A 25,563-nucleotide genomic window follows, 5' to 3' on the forward strand; every position below is an offset into this window, starting at 1 on the left:
AACCTGGAAGGTTATGACTTTCCGTGGACCCCTTGATGAGGAAGTAGAGACTGCTCATGATTCACCAGGATTTACCGCAGGGGATCTGCCACCTTGGCCAGAGTAGGCAACTGCTGTGTGTGCAGAAGGTGGAGGCCAGCCTTGACCTTGGGTAGTGGGAAGTCTCAGGACACACGTGGGCCTGAGGCATCCGCAGATGTGCAGATGTGTGTGCAAGGCTTACCGGAAGGGCCATGGCTGGGCTGGAGGGGCTGAAGGGAAGCCTTGGTGCTGGCGGTGGTGGAGGTGGGTCGTTGGTGAAAGGGCAGGGGGTTGTCTTGGGAAGGCAGTGGGACGATCTTGCGAGGGTTTCAGTGGGGCCGGGCTCTTTACCTGGCAGCTGCTGATGGTGCAACAGACTCCAAGTGGCCACGTTTGGCTCTGCCAGAGTGTGCGGGCGTAAGGCTCGTGGTCTGTACCAAAGGTAGGCTGGTTTCTTCAGTGGTTCTGCTGCTTTTGCTTTGGGCTGGGGCTTCAGTCCCTGGGGGAGCAGCTCATCTGATCCCGTGGAGGAGGGCCACGAGATGCTTGGAAAGATGAGGGTAAACACAGACCTTTAGAAGAGCTGTCCGTCCCCATCTTCTAAATGTTGTCACGTTTCCGATGGTACCAAAGACCATAACGTTTTACAGTTAAGACGCACATGCAGAGCGTCTTCCCGAGGGTCGGTGTACTCCTGCGAGGGTGGAGCTCAGCCTCCTGGTCGTCTCCAAGCAGCTCATGGGTCAGTTCTCTCAGCTGACCTCATCCTTTCGGAGATGGTGGTCCTGAAGCCATCAGGTGGGAGCTGGGCTGGCAGGGTTTCCGCAGACTCTCAACACCAGTGGCCACTTCTAACCTAAGACTTGGAAGAAAACCAGTCGCCCCTGAAAAGAGGTACATGAAGCTTATTTTGGATCTGTTTTTATTAATAACTAGTGGGACTTTGTTTCCAAAGCAAAACTTCTTGTGTAGCTTTCATTCTTTTGATTTTTCTTCTGACAGCAGTAATTTTTTTTTTTAAACTAAAAGCAACAGTTATTTTCTGTTCCCCAAAGCCTATTCATTTGCAGTGTGGGTGTGAATGGGAAATGTTATTTATTGCACAAACACACATATACAGCGTTTTGCTTCTTTAGATCCAGCTTATAGAGGGCTTCTCCCTCCCACGTCAGGAAACTGAAAAGAAGGCTGGAGGCATTTTGAAGTAGCTGCAACGAAAATGATTTGATTGTGCAGCCCAACCAGGCTCTCTGTAATAAATCTTCCTATTGACAAAATCACTCGCTTAGGATCAACTCACCAAACATACTTTTAATTTTCCAGAGATGCTAGGATGGAATTCGAACAACTTTTCCTAAAATTGATCCTTTGAAAATTTCTTCCTCATGTATTTCCCTGACGGAGCTAAATAGTTTTAATTAATGTGACTTTCATTTTTCTTGAAATTTTCCTGAAAGTATTCCATACACATTCACTTGGATAATTTTTATAAGCATATTTTAAAATAATCTTTCAAGTGATGATAGCTTCTTTTATTTCTAAAGAGGGAGAGTTATTTTGACACATTCAAATCAGAGATTATCAACCAAGACAATTTGATAAAATCTGGAGGCAATTTTCAGTGGCACAGATAGTGGGATGCTACTGGTTACTGGGTGGGAGTGGGTAGAGAGAGGCCAGCAATGGTGCTAAATGCATAGAACAGCTCCCAGAACAAAGAACTGCCTGGATCTAAATGTCAGTATGTCTGAGACTAAGCCCCGAACTTGCTGACTTAAAGACGCTTCTCCCCAGCCTCTGGTATTCCACTAAGAAGTGAGAGTCCAGGATGGAAGGGCCTGATGTTTATATCTGAGCCCACTTAGACTAGAAGGCTATTCAAGGAGTTAGTTTGATGGTAGGATGCTCAGAAAACCCTGATCTAAATGAAGACTCTGAATGCCCCTCCCTGGCACCTTACCAGGATGACTGTTTATGGTGCCTTTATTTTAGGGAAAAAAGGTAACATGTTACAGTCTGAAAATTATAAACTTCTAAAAATCACCTGTTCTCATTAAATGTGCTTCCCTTAGCTTAACACAGCAAACCTGTAATTTCATCTCCTCCCCATCAAACCACGGGTCTCTCCCATTTTAGCTGCTCTTTCCCTTGACACGGCATTTCCTTCTCTAATCATCACTTCCAAAATCCCAGGGAGGGGACAGGTCGGGCATTTGTGTTATTTTTCTTCACCTTTCCTTCAGGAGGCAAAGACGTCAGGACTGAGATAGGAACGCATGGCTGTCGTAAATTTAAGACAGTCCCAATTGGCCATTGTCTGTGTGGCTTGTTCCATAGTTAACAGAAGTTTCTGGGTTGCCTTGGATCTGACACATTGAAAAGCGATCTGCAAGAGAAAGAATTTGCTTTTAGCCTCCAGGTGACGCGAGCTCGGTCTCAGAGGTCGAGGTGGCCATGTCCCCATCCATCTCCGTGACGGATGCTGCTCAGGGGGAGTCGGAGTGTCAGAGATACTGCTCCGGGCGCCTGGTGGGTGCTGGGCGTGGGTGTCAGTGCTCGGGGCGCTGCCTGTCACAAAGCTAGCTAGCACCTGTTGAGACTTCACTGTTACTTTCATTAGCTTTCCTATATATTTTTAATCATCACCAATTTTTTTTTTTTTGTGACGTGGGGCAGTGATAATCTACCTGCAACCTTCCCCGGGTGGATTGGTGAGGGTGCTGTACGCCTTGCTCTGAACAGAACAAAGTTACACCCGAACACCTCTGACAGCTGTCATTCTTTTTTTTTAAATTTAATTTCTTATTTTATACTGGAGTAGAATTGGGCTTCCCTGGTGGCTCAGGGGTTAAAGAATCTGCCCGCCAATGCAGGCAACATGGGTTTGATCCCTGGTTGGAAAGATGCCCTCGAGAAGGAGATGGCAACCCTCTCCAGTTGCCCGGAGAATCCCATGGACAGAGGAACCTGGCGGGCTAGTCCATGGGGTTGCAAAAGAGTCTGACACAACTTAGTGACTAAACAGCAACAACAAAGAATTGATTTATAATGTTGTGTTAGTTTCAAGTGCATAACAAAGTGATTTAATTCCAGATACACATACATTCATTCTTTTTCAGATTCTTTTCCCATGTAAGTTATTACAGAAAATTGAGTAGAGTTTGCTGTGCTGTATGCTAAGTAGGTCCTTTTTGATTATCTGTTTTATACAGTAGTGTCTTTGTGTTAATCCCAAAATCCTATTAAGATACGTCATTTGGTGAGACGTCATAAGCCTCAGGTCACAGGGACCCCAGTATTCCCTTTGGGTCCCTGTATTCACCTCTAAGCTTGCATTCTAGAGCAGTCTCCAGTTTTGCAGACTGTGACCCCACTTCCAAGGGTGAAATTAATCATACTTTTAATTTTATAATCCACTATAACCATGCTTTTAATTTTATAATTCCTTTGATCCTTTTCATAGCCACCCTCTCTACTGGAACCATAATCTTTCGGCACCTCTGTTTTTCTGGGTCTTATACTACCTCTCCTTCTTAAATCTACATTCTCATCTCTACGCCCCACTCCTCAGCGACTGGGACCCCATTGTCCGTGACAGTGTGCTGTCTCTGGGCAGGGGCCGTGGCCTGACTGGATGGAAGTGCCCCTGGATCCCAGTTTTTCTCTGCATTCCTTCCTCCACCTTTCTTGCTCATGGTCTCTCCCTCCCACAGACACCATTCTCTTGCCTCAACATGATTTGCAGCCCCTTCACCTGTTTCTCTGTGTAATTAGCACATTTCTACCCCCGGGAACATTGAGTCAACGGGAATCAGAAGGTGGAGATTGTGAAAGATGATGTACCCTCCGCTTCATACTTTCTCCATCTTTATATCTCATAAAGTGAGATATCATCTCTATTTCATCACTATCTTGATATCTTACCATGTATTCATGAACACACCCCCTTTTTAAAGATGAAGCCCCTTCCTTCCTTTTCATAACCACCCTCTCTCGATGGCTCAGCTGGTAAAGCTCAGCCTGCAATGTGGGAGACCTGGCTTCGATCCCTGGGTTTGGAAGATCCCCTGGAGAAGGGACAGGCTACCCACTCCAGTATTCTTGGGCTTCCCTTGTGGCTCAGCTGGTAAAGAATTTACCTGCAATACGGGAGACCTGGGTTCGATCCCTGGGTTGGGAAGATCCCCTGGAGAAGGGAACAGCTACTCACTCCATTATTCTGGCGTGGAGAATTCTGTGGACTGTACAGTCCCTTACCATATATTCATGAACACACTCCCTTTTAAAAGATGAAGCCCTTTTCTTCTTTTTCATGACCACCTTCTCTTCTGGAACCTTAATCCTTTGTCACCTGTTTTTCTGGATCTTGTACTACCTCTCCCTCTAAAATCTGCATTCTCTTCTCCATTCCCCACTCCTCAGAAAAGGAGACACATTTAATTATCAGTTTTCTGTATCCTAAAATTTTCTGAACTTTGATCCCTTAGTGCTTTTCTGACTTCATTGAGTTTTCTGGGGTTACCTAACATTCAAGGTACCACAAATATTCTGTCCCTCTTTTGCTTCATCTGTTCCCTTCTTGGTTCCTTGGGTCATGGATTCTGTCTCCTATTTTTCTGAAACTGACTTCAAAATTGACCACTGACTGTTCATTGACTCAATAAAGCCAGTGGTCTTTGCTTTGCCTCATCAGGGTACAGTTGATGAGGTCTCTTTTTAAAGTGTGTTGTTTCTGTCCTCCCTCCAACTTAATTTGGCCCTCGTGGTGCTATATTTGCGAGATGCTCTGTGTTTCTTCTCTCATTTTTGTGTGGTTACTTTTCTTTAACAGCTTCTAAATAAACACTTCTCTTTAGCCAATTTTTCCCCTCTCATGTTTCATGAGTCTGAACCACACCCATGATTTTAACCATTCTAAATATTATATGCTGTCTTTGCATTCTTTTTTTTTTTTTTTCTTTTCTGAGCATCCGCCGTGGATTTTCCACAGTCTGCTGCGTTTCCTTAAATGTTCTCTCAGCATCTTAAACCCAACACACACCAAACCAAATGATCATATCCTCCTCTAAAACTTCTTCTGTTGTTTTTCATATTTGGAAAAGTGGCCTCACTATCCTCCAAGTGACTTACATTCTTTGAGTCCATCTGTGCTTTTTGCTTTCCGTTCCTCCAAATTTAACAGATTGGAACAATAGCCATTTATGAGGAAGTTGGGCCGGGCTCCACTAATTGCCTCTACTCTTGGGATACTTACTGACGTCACCCGGTGGGTTTCGGCTTTATTCACGTATCAGGTGTCTTGGTGGGGCTGGCTGGGAACCTGGACTATATGGGAGATAACTCTAGGAGGACCTGTATGTGGTCTCTCTGGCTTGGCGGTTTCAGGGGCACTAAACTTCTGACCCCGTGTCTCCGTGCCCCAGAGGATGTGATCAGAGAGACAGGAAGTGGAAACTGCCGGTCTCTAAGGGTGAGAGCTTGGAAGCTGGGGTGTCATCACTTCTATTACATTCGGCTAAGCAGAGCAATCAGAGAGCCAACCCAGATTCGGGGCTGCAGGGGAGGGATGCAGATCCAGCTTTTGGTGGGAGGAAGGTTGAAGAATCTATGACATCTTTAATTTTCTGGACTTCCCCTTACCCATCACATGATGTATTTACTGGGTTTGCCTTAATTTCTGTTGGCACTGAAGCCCCCGAAATCACAGCTCCACTGATTCCTCTCTGGACAGTTGCCATAGCTTCACTTTAACTTCTCCACCTTTATGCTCTTCTTTACCCAATTTCCTATGTGCACTCTGGTGAGAGTGATCTTGTTAACATTTCTTCTAATGTTAACTTACTGTGGTGGCTTATTGTTATGGAAATAGAGACCTCAGACCTCAGTCTCATTCACCTTCCACATCTTAACCCAACCTGCTGTCTCAGCTGCTTCTCACTTCTCCCCTTTACATCCTCTGGGGTCCAGGTCAAGTACGGTAAACTGTTTCCAGCACGTGCAGCTTGATCCTTCCTCTTACCCCGTCCAGTGAGTCTTTTCATCCCCTTCTGGATTACTTCCGGAAATCTCTGTCTGTTGAAATCCTCTTTATCCTCCACGATTAAACTCAAATATGAAGTCCTCCTTGGGCCCATCCTTGATTCCTCTAAATAGCAGCGTGCTCTGTCCCCTAATTCCCACAGCACTCCAGCTTCTTTTTATGGCTTTCCAACAGCTTGGATTATCCTTATTTTTATAAGCCTATCTTATTTTAAAGCTTATTAATCTTTTAAATTATTCATCCTCTTTAAAGTCTCTCAGCTCCCAGCGCCGTAATTTCATTTCACCCAGTAGGTGCTCCGCTTAGGTTTTATTTGATTCACACTTGATCGCTAGCCAGAAAGTTTGCAGGCAGGTCACCTGTAAGTTTCAAAGGATAAACTCACCCACTGTGGATGATTTTTAAGAGTTGGGGGCATGATATTAATCAGGTTATTAGGATAGGACAATGCTCATGGCCTACTTTAATAGGGGTTTTTGTATTTTGAAAAGGGAAGGGGAGGAATTCTGCGGGCTTCCACATATAGATCTGTGTCTGCACGGGGAGGTAAGAATGGTGTTCCGAGGGAAAAACCAATCCATGATCATAAGCCTTAAATTGCATTCTTCAGGGGTGACGATGACAACTCGATAGAGCTTAAGCGTGCATATTTCCCCTTTTATAATGGATGGGTTATCTCATAAAATTATTGGGAGAAACAGAGGTCTGGATTCAGATATATATATATATACACATGCTAAATCTCTTCAGTTGTGTCCAACTCTGTGACCCCATGGACTGTAGCCCACCAGGCTCCTCTGTCCATGGGATTCTCCAGGCAAGACTACTGGAGTGGGTTGCTGTTTCCTTCTCCAGGGGATCTTCCTGACCCAGGGATGGAAGCCGTGTTTTTTATGTCTGCTGCATTGACAGGTGGGTTCTTTACCACTAGCGCCACCTGGGAAGCCTATACATATACATGTACACATTTCTGAAATATTTTCTAGAAAAAGGGATGTTTTTCTAGGTACTCCAAGTCTCTCTCTCTTTTTAACTAGAGTGCTGAGGCTTTACCAAAAGACCACCTACTAAAAACCTGAGCCCATGTTCATGTACTTCTTCTCTTCTCTGTGTTTTAGGCACTTTCCACACATGACGGGACCACGAGCTTCTGGTTAGACAAGTGCCCAGTGTTGACGGTCTCCTGCCCACCATGAAGGGACCCTGCGTCATCGCGTGGCTGTTCTCGAGCCTGGGGTGGTGGAGACTCGCCCAGCCAGAGACAGACGCATCTCTGTGCCAGAGAGCAGAGCACCCAGTCATTTCCTATAAAGGTGAGAGTCGGGCACGCTCGCATTGCAAAGGCACCATTTAAGTGCAAGTTTCATGCTCAGGATACCAGCGGTTATCCCTCTGTTGTTCTGTGACTTTTGTTTAAAATCAGAGCGAAAATACGCAATCCCCCATCCTGAGTGTTTCATATTTTGAAACTGAGAAGAATTCAAGGTCAGAATTATCACAGATAGACAATCCCATTGTTGAGGCCACGTTTACTTGACAGGTGCTGTCAGCCCCCTAGGCGTGTGAAGCAGGGGAGAAAAATGTGACCCACAGAAATAACAACACACCAAGCAAAACAAAAAATTCTTCACTTCAGCATTTCTCAACAAAGCCCGAGTCCTACCACACAGTGTATGCCTTTGTCTTCATCTGGCACTGCATGGCAGACAGAATTCTTTTGTTGTCTCAAATATTTCCACAGATCTGTAGGATCAATTGATTAGTATGTGTACACGTTCTTTTATTATCTAATTCATCAAAAGTTTTTAGGGTTCTTTACCCCTGACCACTTAAAGACATTTAGGGTGAAAGGTAAACTAGTCCTTATCTCTGTCTTCAAGGAAATCACACTTATATCATGAAGCCAAGTACAACCAGACATTGTATTTTAATAATTCATCCACTAGTTTTTTATTTTGTAACTTTCATATCACAAAAATTTTGAAATATATACAAAATTAGAATCTATTCTAAAGTCTAAGGAACACTCAACCCCTGGATTTATTCATTCTTGGCCCGCCTTTTTTGTTTTAAATCCCTACCCATGCTCCACCCACATTCACCAAATTATTTTGAAGCAAATTCAATAAATCATATAATTTTGTCATAACAGTTCATTTCTTGAATATCAAAGATGAGGAATTCATACTACGGTAATCACACCAAAACAGTCAAAAGCCCAAACATAAACCAATGCCATAAAATTAGCAACCATCACGTGAGTCCTGGGAGACGCCTGATGGCCTCAGGAATGCTTGCCTCTTGCTTTGTTAACAGTTGTGTTGAGTCAGGAGCGGAGTGAAGTTCACATATTGCGATTGGTTGGTATATCTCTCTAGTCTCCTCATCTTTCACTGTGTTTTATTGTTTTTGTTGCTCCACTTGCAAGTTCATCTTTAAAAAAACGTAAGTTCATTGTCCTGTAGAGTTTCCACATTGCTTCCCATTGGTGTCATTGAGATGTTCTTCTGTCCCTAATGTTTCTACAAACTAGGAGTGATAGTGAGAGGCCACTCAGATTCAGGACTGCATCTTTTTGTCTCTACTGTGTCGCGGGTGGTGCCCTGTCCTTCACCGCGATATGAAATAATCAGTCACTGATGATCATTCATTCATTCGTCTAAATCTTCTGATTCATTCATGAGTGCAAAACTAGGAGTCTCACATTTCCCTACTCTTTCTTTATTTAATGGTTAAATTATTTCTACATAATTATTTAAAACATAATTAAAACATAAATTATTTCCCTCAACTATTTGAATTTTCTAAGGGTGCATCTGACATAGCAAAGGCAGAGCGAACGCTTATTTTTCTTTTCTTTCCTTTGCCATTTTTTTCAACAGTCCAGTTAGTCAGTTCTCTAACATTATCCAAAGGGGACAAATAAAATGTTATGTTTGCTTTTTTAAAAACAAGTTGTTTATTAGAGTTATTTTTAACATATGGATTTCAATATTTGATATGTTTCAATTAATTGCAGCTTTTATTCTTATAGATGGTGCAGTGATCACATTTCAAGGTTAGGGGAGGGGACGCTCCTGAGTTTTTCTGAGACACCTCGAGTAGCCTTTAATGGCTTCATTATTCTCTGGGATAGCAAGATGCCCCTCACTCCTCTTATCCATTTCGTTCCATTGACCTAAGAAGCAGCCGTTTTTATCTGATTGGAGCATAGGAGTGGCTAAAGTGAGGTCTTGTCAGTGTACAGAGCCAAGGAAAGCGTTCTCCACAGCGCACTATGATTGTTCTGGATGCTTCCAGTTCATCTCGAGGACTCTAGGGATCTCTTCTGGACCTCTTCCATTCTGTGTCTCTGTCTTTCTCTGCTGCACAGACTCCTGTCTCTGCAGGTCAATGTAATTATTCCTTTGTCTTTTCCTGCAATACACACTCAGTTGTTTCAGAATAATGGTTTTGTGCAACTCTAGTCCTTGTTGACTACAGAAAACCCTTTCGTGTGATTTTTCTTTTAGTCATCAGGGTATGAATCACACTGCATAATTGAAGCAAAATTACTGCTTTGAAATTGAAAGAATTTCCGTTTGTATGGTTGGGCCATCAACTCAAAACATTGTTAATTTCACATTTGATTTTTGACATTTTTCAAAATTTACATAATTCTGTAATATTTTAAAGCCTAATTAATAAGGGTGTTTGGAGAAACTGAGTTCACTTTGTTTTCCTTACCTTGTTCCTTCTTTCTGCTTTTAGCGCACCTTTTACTTATAGTTCATGGTTTTTGTTTCTTTTTTAATATAAACAAAATTCTACACACACACATTTATATGTACAGATATATTCATACCCTCTTTTCCTAAAAAGTAGCATGTATACAAAATTCTCTCTATCGAGCATTTTTTCACATCATGATATGCCCTGTTGTCCACGCCTCAGTAACATGGATTTATGTCACTTCTACTCATAGTCACATGGCTCTCGTCTATGGAAGGAGCTCCAGTCTATTCAACAACTCCTTACTGGGGGATGCGATCATGTATAGTGTTACAATGTGCAGTACCTCCTGGAACAATCTTTTGATGTTTTTACAAGTGTGCTATTGGCAGAGCTGCCTGGAATTGGGATTGCTGGGTCAAAGTGTGAATGCACCTGTGGTTTTGTTAGATCTTGCCTGATTCCCTTTCATGAGGGTTGTGCCATTTTGCATTCTCCTTGCTCTGGATATGAATGTTTCCTACCAGCCTTTCCAGCAAAGCACACTGTTAGGCTTTGGGATTTGGGACAACCCCATAGTTCATCAGAGGCTTCCCAGGTGGCTCAGTGGTAAAGAACCCGCTTGCTGACACAAGAGACATGGCTTCAGTCCCTGAGTTGGGAAGATCCCCTGGAGAAGGAAATGGCAATCCACTCCAGTATTCTTGCCTGGAAAATTCCATGGACAGAAGAGCCTAGCGGACTACAGTCCATGGGGTCATAATAAGTCAGATGTGACTGAGCTACTGAGTACGCATGCATGCATAGTGCATCAATGGCATCTAACTTACTTTTAAACTGCATTTTTATAAGGACGTGTGGACCCAGCGGAGGAAGGAGAGGGTAGGAAGAATTGAGGAAAGAGCACTGACATATACACTCCTCCTGCATGCTAAGTTGCTTCAGTCATGTCAGACTCTGTGTGCCCCTATAGGCTATAGCACAGAGCCCCCGCCCAGGCTCTTCTGTCCATGGGATACCAAGAATACGTTGCTATGCCCTCCTCCAAGGCATCTTCCTGACCCAGGGATTGAACCTGCATCTCCTGCATTGGGAGGCAGGTTCTTTATCACTAGCGCCACCTGGGAAGCCGCATATTCTCTATCATGTGTAAAATAAATAAATAGTGGTAAGCTGTGATATAGCACAGGGAACCCAGCCTGGCATCTTGTGATGACCTGGAGGAGAGGGATGGGAGGGCTGAGGGAGGCTCTAAAGTGGGGATACCTGTGTGTGTGTGTGTGTATGTATAGTTATGACTCATTCGGAGAAGGCAATGGCACCCCACCCAGTACCCTTGCCTGGAAAATCCCATGGACGGAGGAGCCTGGTGGGCTGCAGTCCATGGGGTCGCTGGGAGTCGGACACGACTGAGTGACTTCACTTTCACTTTTCACTTTCATGTATTGGAGAAGGAAATGGCAACCCACTCCAGTGTTCTTGCCTGGAGAATCCCAGGGATGAGGGAGCCTGGTGGGCTGCTGTCTATGGGGTCGCACAGAGTCAGACACGACTGAAGTGACTTAGCAGCAGCGTGACTCATTTGCATTATTGTACTGCAGACACCATCATACTGTAAAGCAATTATCCTCCAATTAACCAATAAATAAAAAAATAAAATTTGGAGTGAACATTCAACTAACATCTAATAGGTGCCTATTATGTACTGGAGTCTGTGCTAAATATTGAGGAGACAGAGGTAAAAAACATAGTTCCTCTTAAGGGCTTAGAATGTCTTAAGGAATACAGATGGAAAGGGCTGTTGTGTTCCTTTCTATTAAGGGTCCTCACAGAGGTGTCTTTGCTGGGTGCGTGGGAGCCCAGGGAAAAAGGGTCTGAACCAACAGCCTGGGCTGCAGAGGAGTGCTTGAGCAGAGGAGTGGCTGAGGACTCTTTTTAGGATGCTGCAAGACCAGAGCTGAGTCCCAGATGACTGTGAGAAGGTGTTTACGAGTCTCATGGAGGGAGCCCAGCAGGTTTTGGCAAATGACAAGACCAGTGAGCCATGAAATCTCAGTTCAGATTATGGAGAGGAGGTGGAGGGAGATGAGACTTAGAGGGAAGATTCAATAATGCAGGGCATCAGAGGCATCTCTAGAAGGGCCCCTCTGTCTGCACAGGCTCAGCGTGGAAGGTGAACTGGCAGCGGAAAGAGCCGACCCTGGGGCTGCTGCTGTGACCAGAGGGAGCGGTGATGAGGGCAGGAGGGCCTGAGCTGCGGGAGGTGTCGCAGAATGTGAAGAGCTGGGTGGATTCCGGAAATCTGCAGACGAGGCTGTTGATGTTTTCAAGGAGGGACCAGGAGGCACTGAGTAGGAAGCCCAAGTTCTTGGCTGTGGATTCCAGGTGGAGTAAAGAAGGGAAATCTGAAAAGGTGAGGTGCGGTTGAGAAATCGGAGTTCCTAGCTGCCATCAGATGGAGTTAACTAGTTGAGAGCTGGTATCATGGGTACCAGAGATTTTTCAAGAGGGAAGTGGCCGTCAGAATATCTGAGCCAGAAGGCAGGGTGACAGACTCACCCTGATTTTCCCCAGGCTTTTTGGGGGGTGTAGCACTGAAAGCTCTGAGACATAGATTTGATCCCTGGGTCGGGAAGATCCTCTGGAGGAGGGCACGGCCACCCATGGTGACTGGAGAATCCCATGGACAGAGGAGCCTGGCAGGCTGCAGTCGATAGGGTCATGGACATGACATGACATGACTGAAATGACTTAGCACATGCACTGAAAACTCTACTGTATTTTCAGAAAACTAGAACAGATGGTTACCCTCCTAGAGACTGTCAGCAATGGTGTATTCATCTCCCAGTGTTGCTGCAACCAGATACCCTAAACTAGATGATTTAAAACAACAACAACATCCTCTCTTATAGTTCTGGAGTCTGGAAGTCCAAAAACAAGATGTCAGCAGAGCTGTACTCTCTTTGAAGGCTCCAGGAAAGAATTCTTCTTTTCCACATCCTAGCTTCTGGTGGTTGTCAGCAATCTCCTGTGTTCCTTGGCTTGTGGACCCATCACTGCAGTCTCTGAGTCTGTAGTCACATGACATTCTCTGTGTGGCTGTTTTTGCCTTCTCTTCTTTTTATAAGAATAGGAACTCTATTGAATTTAGAGCCCACCCTAACCCAGCATGACTAAATCTGAATTAATTACATCAAGACTCTATGTCCAAGTAAGATCATAGTCATCACAGGTACATGAGGTTAGGACTTCAGCATATCTTTTTGGTGGACATATTCAGTTCAGTTCAGTTGCTCAGGCATGTCCAACTCTTTCTGACCCCATGGACTGTAGCACATGAGGCTTCCCTGTCCATTACCAACTCCCAGAGCTTGCTCAAACTCATATCCATCAAGTTGGTGTTGCCATCCAACCATCTCATCCTCTGCTGTCCCCTTCTCCTTCTGCCTTCAATATTTACCCCATCAGGGTCTTTGGAAGTGAGTCAGTTCTTTGCATTAGGTGACCAAAGTTTTGGAGTTTCAGCTTCAGCATCAGTCCTTCCTATAAATATTCAGGACTGTTTTCCTTTAGGATGGACTGGTTGGATCTCCTTGCAGTCCAAGGGACTCTCAAGAGTCTTCTCCAACACCACAGTTCAAAAGCATCAATTCTTTGGCACTCAGCTTTTGTTATAGTCCAACTCTCACATCCATACATGACTACTAGAAAAACCATAGCTTTGACTAGATGGACCATTGTTGGCAAAGTAATGTCTCTGCTTTTTAATACGCTGTCTAGGTTGGTCATAGCTTTTCTTCCAAGGATCAAATGTCTTTTAATTTCATGGCTGCAGTCACCATCTGCAGTGATTTTGGAGCCCCCCCAAAATAAAGTCTGTCACTGTTTCCACTGTTTCCCCATCTATTTGCGATAAAGTGATGGGACCAGATGCCATGATCTTAGTTTTCTGAATGTTAGGTTTTAAGCCAACTTTTTCACTCTCCTCTTTCACTTTCATCAAGAGCCTCTTTAGTTCTTCGCTTTCTGCCGTAAGGGTATGTCATGTGAGGTGTCATCTACAGGACATATTCAACCTGTAGCAAATGGCATTTACCAGCGCAGCTTTGAGCAGTGATGGGGCTGAAACTAGATGGCAATGAGTGAGGGGTGTGTGTGACGTGAAGAGATAGATATAAAAATAGAGAATTATTGTTTCAAGTAGGCAGGGATGTAAGGATAGGGAATAGCTTTTAAGAGAACATTATTTAATCCTCTTTAAATGGTGATGGTGAAGAGAGAAAAGACAGGGGGAGGGAATTGACTAGACAGAGCCCCCAGGGCTGTAGGAGGGGACAGGATGCGGGGGACAGGTGAGGGATTAGCTCCCAGGAAGCAGACCCCGCCCCCAGGGAGCCCAGAGGGAGGGAGGCCGGGGGACCCAGGATGCAGGGCAGTCAGAGGAGGGGGTTGCCCAGGACTCCATCTTCACTGAGAAGGAGCAGGCAGGCTGTGGGCCAAGAGGTTGGGGCTTTAGGAAGGAAGTGCCTTTCTTAAGAAAGGATAAGACTGTTGACCAAAAACAGACACAAAAGATTCCCCATGACTCTTCAGAGCCCAGTCAGCCCTTGAAATGGCTCCTTTTATAGCTGAGCAGGTGGCCACAGCTACGCCCCCTAAACACTTTTCTGTGCTCTCTACAAACGGTTTGAGAAAGTAAAATGAAACATGGATGAGAGAGCAATAAAGGCAGGACTGGATCACCTTGATGTTTAAGATCTTGATATTTGGGGTATATTTCAAATTTCATGATTTAGTTTTATACGTTGGAGTCACCCTGCACGAGATTCTACTCAAGAAGCATCTACAGGAACATTTCATCACAGCTAAGCATGTTTCATTGAGATCTTGATTCGATTTGCCTAGTTGGGCAGAAGATGCTGGCAGGATCTTGGTGAAATATTTGCCATTCCAGGCTCCTCTTGTCTTGTGGAGTTCATTGCTCAAGAAGCCCCAGCAGCTTGCTGTGTTTGCACGGTTGGTCCCTTGACTGCATGGTCTAGAATATTTATCCCTGATCACGCAGTGGCTGCTAAAACACCCTAACCCATGACAGATGCTTCACACTTACGTCCTTGTCGATTGCTTAAATATCTGTTCGAATAAAGAGGGGGAAAATACTGACCCTTCCAGACAACATGTTTCTCAGCATGCTTACTGACTCTCATAACCATCTTCCAAATGAGTTTTAAATGTTTAATGTCCACTTAAGGGGATAGCGCCACATTCTGCTTTTGTTTGTTTATTGATTAAAGTTTACCCAGCAGGCTGGCTGTTTAGAGAGCCTGAGCCAGTTATAGGAATTAGAGCAATTTCACAGGATGCATAGAGAAAGACCACTGCTGGAGTGAGGCATGCTGGACTCAGGCTTACTTGGACTTGCAACTTTAATGTTATGACTAATTTGGAGGCCTATCTTCAGTGTCTTAGCTGACAGCGCTTAGTATTTTTATAAATTTTATTTGAAGGCTAGTTGATTTACAAGGTTGTGTTAATTTCAGCTATACAGCAGAGTATATCTATATATACACATTCCTTTTCATATTCTTTTCCATTATGGTTTATTACAGGCTATTGAATATAATCCCCTGTACTCTACAGTAGACCTTATTGTTATCCATTATATATGTAAAAGTTGACATCTGCTAACCCCCAGTTCCCAACCCATCTGGTCCCTCCCCTCCCCTCCCCCCTGGGAGCTGCAGTGTCTGTTCTCTATGTCTGTGAGTCTCTTTCTGTTTCATCGATAAAGGTTCGTTTGTGTTGTATTTTAGATTCTACGTATAAGTGGTGTCATGTGGCATTTGTCCTTCTCTTTCTGACTGACTTTGCTTAGTTTGATCCTTTCTAGGTCCATCCGTGTTTTTGCCATGTATCATGGCTCTATACCTGTCTTGGGACTCCATACCTATCTCTTGGTCTCATGATCATCCCAGGGCCATATATATGTCCCATGATGCTTCATTTTCTCTCTGGGTTTTGGCTGTCCAGTGTCTAATGCCTCAGGCATGTAGTTTCATGATCCTGGCTGGATTTTCTCTCTTCTCTTAGGATCTAGGATGATCATTACCACACGAGGGGCTGTTGTAGCTAATTTCCAGAGTCCCTGTCAGATTTCAGAGTCTTTAAGCATGTAAACCTTGATTAAAATTGCTTCCAGTATTTCTCCCTGTTCTAGTCTTAGATTTGCCATTTGACCTTTATGAGTTACAATTGTGCATAATTGCATGACAGTGGCCTACTTTCTCCAAGGAAGAATTGGGAAAGTTTATTTTAATTACAATAGATTGCATAAAATTCATTTTAATATTTTCATGTGAATCTAATTAAAGTATAGCAAGATACCACTTACTGTTGAAAATTGTCTTGAACTCAGTGCTTTTGTTTGTGAAAACTAAAATTTATATAAATCAAGTGTGATTCACTTTGGTTTCATAAGAGGTTGTAAGTTATCGTCCTTTGAGTTTACTTGGGAAGGGGGAAATGTTTCCTACAGATTCTCTATTATAAAACTCCTTTGACCTTTCAATAATTTAACTTCTGTTATCATGCAAATGACTGAATGTTTCTCATAGTGTAATCTCAAAATCACATGGAAAAAATATTTGAACCTGTATGCAAGTGAAGCAACTAAGGTATACACACACTGCCTGCTCTGTACATTGCTGTCGTTCAGTCCCTAAGTCCTGTCTGACTCTTTGCGACCCCATGGACTCAGCACACCAGGCTCCCCTGTCCACGGTCTCCAGGCGTTTGCTCAGATTCATGTCCACGGAGTCGGTGATGTCATCCAACCAGCTCATCCTCTGCTGCCCTCCTCTCCTCCTGCCTTCAATCCTTCCCAGCGTCAGGGCCTTTTCCAGTATGCTGACTCTTCTCATCAGGTGGCCAAAGTATGGGAGCTCCAGCTTCAGCATCAGTCCTTCCAACGACTATTCAGGGTTTTACACATTTAAGAACTGCATTTGCTATTACATTTTTTACTCTAAAGTGTGTTGCTAGTTTGCTATCTGAGAAAATGGATTATTAAAAAATGTCACTTTTCAACTCTATAATTTGGATTATATGTAATGATCATTCATGAGTGCATGGAGGTGTTAGAAACAATGCAATCATTATAAAACCGCTATGCATTATTCATTGGGTGAAATTGTTCCAATACCTACCTTGTACTTTCATATTGTTATTGATCTTTGATTGATGAAAGCTTTCAAGTATCTCTGTTATATGTTTTTTTATAAACAGTGATTAAGTTCTGATGAAAATAATTTGAGCTTTGAGAATGATCAATAACTTTTGTATTACTTTTGTGTTCTAGGACCACTAATGAAATAATGTGTAAGACATCTATATTTTATCTTGAGATAACCAATTTTTGATTGATTTTTCTTGGTGGGGAAATAGTGTTTATTACTTTAAGATTGTAAATGTAAAACTTTATAAGTTAAGTGGTTCAGTGGGATTACATTAAATTTGGGGATAAGATTTTGTGAAGTTATTGTCAGGACTCTAATTTAAAATGGTCATCTCGTTTAGCCTCAAAGAGTATGTTATTGTACTTTGTTTTTGCTCAAGCATATTATAGGCTTTCTAAGCCTTACAGGGGCAATTTATCCATTTCTCACAGTGAATGTAGATAAAAATCTTATCCTTATTTTACCTATGAAAAAGAGTTGGAAATTAAATGTACAGTGGATAAGCTTTTAATTAAGCAATATTTTTCTTGGATTTATAACTCCCTGTCATCTTCTAATATCAAGGCAAAGTAAGCATCCATGGTCACATTTGAGGAGACCAAGGTTCTGCCTGCTTCTGCAGACAACAGTGCTGAAATGTTTGTTATTTGTATAATAAAGAAAAACCTACACCGAGGTTTCTAAACCTTATTTAGTTTGTGTACTAATGTAGTCAGCACCTTAACCTTTTATTTCCCTGAAGCTTTTTAAAGAGGAGTTTTTTGATTTTTTTTTTTAATTGCGGTATAGTTGCTTTACAATCTTGTGTTTATCTCTGCTGTTCAATGCAGGGCGTCAGCCATATGTACACATATAACCCCTCCCTCTTGGACCTCCTCTCCACCCTGTCTTGCTCCTCTAGGTCACCACAGAGCCCCAGGCTGCGCTCCTTTTGCCATATATACAGCGGGTTCCCACTAGCTAGCTATTTTACACACAGCAGTGCGCAGAGGTCAATCCCCATCTCCCTTCACCCCCGCCCCGTCCCATGTCCAAGTGTCTGTTCCCTGCGTCTGTGTCTCTGTTCCTGCCAGTGGGGTGTTATTTTTTAATTTCTCTTTTACTTTTCCTTTTCCATCCTGTGAGTCAGGGATGGGCTTCAGAAAGCCTCATCACATGCGTCACATGGTTCATAATCAAGAGCAGGTGACAGTGTATGCTGACACGCCCGAAGGGGTAGGTCCCTCCAGTCTGCACGACGGCAACGTTGTCGTAATACTCTCTGACCATTCCCACCTTGAAAGCCCCTCTGGGCTGTGTGTTAGGCCGACTGCACACCCTAGTAAACAAAATCAGTGAAATGAGACCCTGATGCCCTGAATGCCTGGGCTGGCGGAGCTGTCCTGGCAGCTCTCAGAATGTGATTAACGACTATCATCCTCATTTGTATTTTTGTGCCCCGGATCCCCTGGCTTCATCACACAGAGTGCTTTAGCCTCTGCTTTTTGAAGATAAAAGCAGAGGTCCAGTTCATTAATTATGCAATCAGTCTTTATTGAGTGCATATGATGTGCTAGACATATTTCCATTACAGGGTTTCCCCAATAAACGAAATGGTGGAAATCTCAGAGTTTACATTCTGTTAGGGGAGACAGACAATAATAAGATGATATGATATAGAACTGCTGGCTCAGATGGTAAAGAATCTGTCTGTAATTCGGGAGACCCATGTTTGATTCCTGGGTCGGGAGGATCCCCTGAAGAAGGGAATAGCAACCCACTCCAGTATTCTTGCCTGGAGAATCCCATGGACAGAGGAGCCTGGCGGGCTACAGTCAGGGTCACAAACAGTCAGACAGGACTGAACGACTAACACACACACACACACACAATATAAACTGGTCTCTGTAGTACTATGGGCTGAGAAAAAAGATAAAGCAGGGAATGGGTTTAGTAGATGAGGGATCTTGCAATTTACACTAGGGTAACCAAGTGTGCCTGGCATTTACCTGTTGCCTCCAGCCCCATACCTGCCCCTTAAATTTCACCTTGTACAACTGATCATGGAGTTAGTGAAATTCCTCAGGCTCCTGACTCAGCTGGGTTCCTGTTAGAATGTGTGATGGGGACGAACCAGCTGTTGCTGGGGAGGCTGCCGCAGGAAGATGGAGAATCACGTTTATGCCTCCGCAGGGCGGCTGAGGACTGGGGTGATTCTGAGTCCTCAGCCGGGGAGCAGGCGGTCACATCTTGAGTCACAGCTGCCGGAGAAGGGCACAGCAGCAGAAACAGGTGTGTGGGTCCAGCCCAGCTTGCTAGCAGCTGCTCATCTTTGTGTCTTGCATTCTTCCTCTTGGCTCTCCCAGGATGCATCCTTCATTCTCATACCTTATCTTCCAATATCTTTACAATCAGCTCTCTATATTACATGTTGTCTGAGCTACCTAGGGTGGTTTCTGCCTTCCTGTTGACTGTGGCTCATATAGAATGACCTGTTGAGTCAAGGCTTGAAGGAGGTGAGGCTGCAAGTGACATGGATAGTGGAGGAGGCTGTTCCAGCGGAGGGGAGAAGAAATTCACAGGCCCTGGGGTGGAAGTGTGTGAGCTACAAGCAGGGAGGCCAGTGTGGCTAGAATGGAAGGTGGGATGGAGATGAGATTAGAAGGAAAATAGGGGGAAAAGGTCCTGTGGGGCCTTTAAGACTTTGACCTTTATTTTGAGTGAAGTGAGGAGTGGGGCTTCCCAGGTGGCACTAGTGGTAAAGAACCCACCTGCCAATGCTGGAGACATAAGAGACTCTGGTTAGATTCCTGGTTCGGGAAGATCTCCTGGGGGAGGGCACGGCAACCCACACAAGCATTCTTGCCTGGAGAATCCCATGGACAGAGGAGCCTGGCGGGCAACAGTGCATGGGGTCACAAAGAGTCGGACACAACTGAAGTGACTTAGCACGCATGCACTCCCGAGGAGCCACTGGAAGGTTTTGAGCAGAGGAATGATGTAGTGAGGACCTAATATCACTTAAAGTATCACCCTGGCTGCCGTGCCGAGGACAGACTGAATCACTAGTGGGTGCGTGGGACAGGGCAGGGGGAGCGTTTTGGGAGCTGGCGGGTGATCTAGGCTGGGGATGGTGGTAGCTTGGATGAAAGTGTTAGCAGCAGTCCCCAGGGAGCGGTGGCCACATTCTGGTTATAATGTGTTTGGATGTCATGCCCAAAGTGTTTCCTTTTAAGTTGTATATATGGGAGAAAGAGAAAGGCAAGAGCAACTCCAAAGTTTTTGGCTTGGGCAGTTGGGCAGGGTGGAAGTGGTATTTACTAACATGCTGCTGCTGCTGCTAAGTCGCTTCAGTTGTGTCCGACTCTGCGATCCCACAGACGGCAGCCCACCAGGCTCCCCCGTCCCTGGGATTCTCCAGGCAAGAACACTGGAGTGGGTTGCCATTTCCTTCTCCAATGTATGAAAGTGAAAAGTGAAAGTGAAGGCGCTCAGTCATGTCCTACTCTTAGCCACCCCATGGACTGTAGCCCACCAGGCTCCTCTGTCCATGAGATTTTCCAGGCAAGAGTACCAGAGTGGGGTACCACTGGAAAAGAGCTGCACTTGGAAGGAGTTTCAGAGGCTCAGTTTTGGACACTTGAAGTATGAGATGGTTCTTTAGCATCCAAGTGAAAATGTCAAGTAGTCAGTTGCATATACAAGTTTGGAGTCATGGGCAGCAATTTTTGAAGATTCCATAAAGCATAGCAGTTTGGGAACTAGCAGTGAGGAAGGGACAACAAATCTGAATATTTAGTCTTTATGAATTTTGTCTGGATTTTAATGTTTCTCACTGTATAATGTAAAAGTATGTTGAGAAGTTGTAATTTGGGAGTTAAAGAGAAAATTTCAAATCATTGCATGGATGGTTCCACCCAGATTCAAACATTTTCTGAATTAAAATAATAGACTAAAATAATATAAAGCATGGTTCTTTCAAATTTAGGACTCAACTGAATACTTTTATTTCTTGATTCCGAAGTGTCAGCCCTACTTTAAAAAAGCATATTTACAAAAGAAAAGTTACAGGCTGGAAACCATACACTTCCCATTTCGTAGTGGGGAAAAACATCTTAGCTGATAAATCCAAGGATTAATTAATCACTTAATCCAAGGAATAAATATCTAACTCATTATAATTAATTTTGGGACTATAAATGCATACCAATGAAAAATATATGAATGTTTGAATTATTTCATGATAAGAATTTTTAACCATAATATCTAGTACTAATTTTGAAAATTGTATATGAATTAGCAGAGAGCTTCTGTTTTATATGCTTCTTGTTTGACCAAGATTTGGTAAACCTGATTTTTAAGTTGAAAAATGATATAGGGAACTTTACTATCTGGTCATGATGGGAAAAGGGGGTTTGATTTATCTTCATGATTTAAACAAGAAAACCAGACAGAATATTAGCAAGTACACCTTTCAGACAGTGGACAACAGGCAGAAGATGGAGTAGGATCATGATTCTTTAGGCAAAGTAAATAAACGAGATGAGTCCTATGATTGCCTCAGCTTGCTAAAAGTAGTTTCCAAGACTTAGCACAGTGATGGAGACTCCAAACATAGATCAGCATAAAGTAAGTCTCAATATATTAAAAAGGATTAAAATCATGGCTGTGTAATCAACGAGCACATCAGAGTCAAACTAAAAATCAGTAACAGAATGGTATATAGAAAATTATGTTGGAATTTTAAGCAATACATTTCTAAATGGCTCATAGATCAAATTGAAAATCAAAGGGGAATTCTGAAATATTTTCATCTGAATGACAATAAAAGCCCAACTTATCCAAATTTATGGTATATGATTAAAGCAGAGTTTGGTAGGGGGAGATTTAGATCATTATTTGCTTATGTTAGGGATGGATAAAGTCTGAAAAAAATAAAACTTATAGTAAACAGAAGAAAGAAGAAAATGGAGATGAGTATAAATCATTATAAGTGAAAATAAAAAATAATGAAGAGCAATGAAATTAAAACCTAGTTCTTTAACAACACCAATAATGTCAATAGGCCTCTAACTAGATTGGTAGGAACAAGAGATATATTGATCAATATTAGGAATGAATGAGGAGACATCAGTACTGAACCTACAGTTTAAAAAGACAGTGATAGAAAACAATTTGACAGCTTAGATGAAATGGATAAATTCTTTGAAGATAAGCAGTCTATTCAAGTTCACTTAAGAAATGTCAGATAAACTAAATTCTGTTTCCATTAAAGGAATGGACTGGAGGGCATGGGAAAGACTTTACTGCAAATATTTTGTGAGAAATATTTTATGTCACAATTGAGGAGGTGGTGACAGAGTCTATACATTTGTTAAAGGTCATTGAATTTAAAATGCTAAATGTTACTGTGCCTAAATTATATCTTATTATTGTTCAGTCATTAAGTCACGTCTGACTCTTTGCAACCCCATGACTACACTATGCCAGGCTCCCTGTCCTTCACTGTCTCCAAGAGTTTGCTCAAATTTATGTCCATTGAATCAGTGGTGCTATCTAACCATTTCATTCTCTGCCACCCCCTTCTTCTCTTGCCCTCAATCTTTCCCAGCATCAGTGTCTTTTCCAAAGAGTCAGCTCTTCGCATCAGGTGGCCAAAGTATGGGAGTTTCAGCTTCAGCATCAGTCCTTCCAATAAATATTCAGGGTTGATTTTCTTTAGGATTGACTGGTTTGTCTCTTTATTTTATTTTACTTTTTAATTGTTTAAATTTTTATTATTTTTAATTAATTTATTTTAATTGGAGGATAATTACTTTATAATATTGTGATGGTTTTTGCTATACATCAACATGAATCAGCGATGGGTGCACATATATTCCCTGAACCCCCCCACCTACCTCCCTCCCCACCCCATCCCTCTGGGTTGTCCCAGAGCACCGGCTTTGAGTGCCCTGCTTCATGCATCGAACTTGCACTGGTCATCTATTTTGCATATGGTAATATACACGTTTCAGTGCTATTCTCTCAAATCATCCCACCCTCGCCTTCTCCCACAGAGTCCAAAAGTCTGTTCTTTACATCTGTGTCTCTTGCTGCCTTGCATATAGGATAGTCATTACCATCTTTCTAAATTCTATATATATATATATGTGTGTGTGTGTTAATATACAGTATTGGTGTTTCTCTTTCTGACTTACTTCACTCTTACAGGCTTCCTTCATAAGTAAGTTGGTAAAGAATCTGCCTGCAATGCAGGAGACCTGAGTTTGATCCCTGAGTTGGGAAAATCCTCTGGAGAAGGAAGTGGCAACCTGTTCCAGTATTCTTGCCTGGAGAATCCCATGGACAGAGGAGCCTGGCAGGCTACAGTCCATGGGGTCACAAGAGTTGGACACAACTTAGCGACTAAACCACCAACACTCTATGTAATAGGCTCCAGTTTCATCCACCTCATTAGAACTGACTTCAACGCATTCCTTTCTATAGCTGAGTAATAGTCCATTGTGTGTATGAACCACAGCTTCCTTATCCATCATCTGCTGATGGGCATCTAGGCTGCTTCCATGGAAGCAGTGTTCATGCGGTGCTGTGCTGAACATTGGGGTACACGTGTCTCTTTCAGTTGGATTTCCTCAGTGTGTGTGTCCAGCAGTGGGATTGCTGGGTCATATGGCAGTTCTATCTCCAGCTTTTTAAGGAATCTCCACACTGTTCTCCATCGTGGCTGTACCAGTTTGCAGTCCCACCGACACTGTTAGAGGGTGCCCTTTTCTCCAACCCTCTCCAGCATTTGTTTGTAGACTTTTTGATGGCAGCCATTCTGACTGGCATGAGATGATACCTCATTGTGATTTTGATTTGCATTTCTCTGATAGTGAGCGATATTGAGCATCTTTTCATGTGTTTATTAGCCATCTGTATGTCTTCTTTGGAGAAATGTCTGTTTAGTTCTTTTGCCCACTTTTTGATTAGGACTGATTGGTTTGATCTCCTTTCTGTCCAAGGGACTCTCAAGAGTCTTCTCCTGCACCACAATTCGAAAGCATCAGTTCTTCTGTGCTCAATCTTCTTTGCTTGTGCAACTGAAAGAATGAATTTTTAAATTTATTTAATTTTAATTCCCTAAAATTAAAGTATAAATAGTCATCTCTTCCTGGTGACTACCATGTTGGATAGCACAAGTATGGACCTTTGGCTTCTAGGACTACATAATAAACACTGGTATAGGCTGCCATTCCTGTGAGGCTACACAAAGACCCTTGTATCCTGGCATCTTCTCTGAGTCAGTTTTTTGAAAAGCATCCTAGTTCATGTTTTAAGAAAACTGGGCTAGGAAAAGAAAACAGTGTAATTGTGATAATTCTGCTATGAACTGTGTCTCTGATGAAAAAGAAATCTCTTGTTGCCTTTCCTTTTGATCTCAATTTTTGTAAATGGAAAATGCGTATATTGGATTATTCTATCAAAGGCCTTGTTGCAGTGATGATTCTATTACTCTTCAATCTAGGATAATGAGGTAGCCCAGAGAATACTGGGACATTCCTTATCTCTCTTTTTGTAAAATTTTTTATTTATTTTTGGCTGTGTTGGGTCTTTGTTGCTGCATGGACATTTCTCTAGTAGCAGAGACTGGGGGCCACTCTCCAACCATGGTGTGTGGGCTTCCCATGGCGGTGGCTTCTCTTGTTGAGGACCACGGGCTTCAGGACACGTGGGCTCAATAGTTGTGGCTCCTGGGCTCTAGGGCACAGGCTCAGTAGCTGTGGCACATGGGCTTAGCTGCCCCGTGGCATGTGGGATCCGCATCAACCACAGATCGAACCCATGTCACCTTCACTGGCGTGTGGATTCTTCACCACTAAACCACTAGGAGAGCTCCGTTCCTTATCTCTTTAAGAAAATGCTATCCAGTCTTATTCTTCAAATAATAATAATATAAAATTCTATATTATAAGAGCAAACTAGAATTTGAGATTTCTATTGCCATTCTTGATACTGACATTTTTATCACAAATATTTAGTAGGGAAAATGAATGTATTTCATATATATAGAATGGTTTGACCTTTCAGTTTTTCACACATTTCCTCAATTAATTAACATATTGAAGTGGAATCATATTTCACTTTAGACAAAGCACTTTTTCTATCTAGAACTCAGTTGTTTCTATAAACAACTCAGAGATGAAATAGTGTATATTTTAAGTTACTAATGAAGTGAAATTTGAAAACTCTTACTCTTAAAGCTCACTGGCTGTTAAGCTTACAACATCAATTAAAAATATCTTGGCTTCAAGTAACAGACAACTGACCTAATAGTGGTTTAAATTGTAAGGATATTTATTGCTCTTTAACTCAACTTAAAGAATTAGGCATCCAAGCTCAGGGACCAAAGTTCTGTCATTTTATTCAGTTATTATCATGGAATTGGCCTTTGCTTTTTGTTTTTATTTCATGTTTGGATGGTTCTTGGCAGCGTTCAGAGGCAGGCAACAGCAGGAGAATGGGGGATAACCAACCTTTTGACTCATCTGTTTCGTATCAGAAATCAACAACAATGCAAAATCTTTCATGGGA

The 25,563-nt window shown here is 42.8% G+C and overlaps 1 protein-coding gene across 1 annotated transcript in view; it reads left to right on the forward strand.

Moving 5' to 3' along the window:
- The window catches only part of SEMA5A (semaphorin 5A), a 554,671-nt gene that overhangs the window by 184,795 nt on the left and 344,313 nt on the right, over positions 1-25,563 (forward strand). The window contains exon 3 of the mRNA XM_043887779.1: positions 7,180-7,374. Within this exon, the coding sequence (XP_043743714.1) occupies positions 7,254-7,374 (121 nt within the window). The 5' untranslated portion in view covers positions 7,180-7,253. The remainder of the gene's footprint in view (positions 1-7,179; positions 7,375-25,563) is intronic.

Source organism: Cervus elaphus, chromosome 25 (genome assembly GCF_910594005.1).
Source record: "Cervus elaphus chromosome 25, mCerEla1.1, whole genome shotgun sequence".
Taxonomy (NCBI): Eukaryota; Metazoa; Chordata; class Mammalia; order Artiodactyla; family Cervidae; genus Cervus; species Cervus elaphus.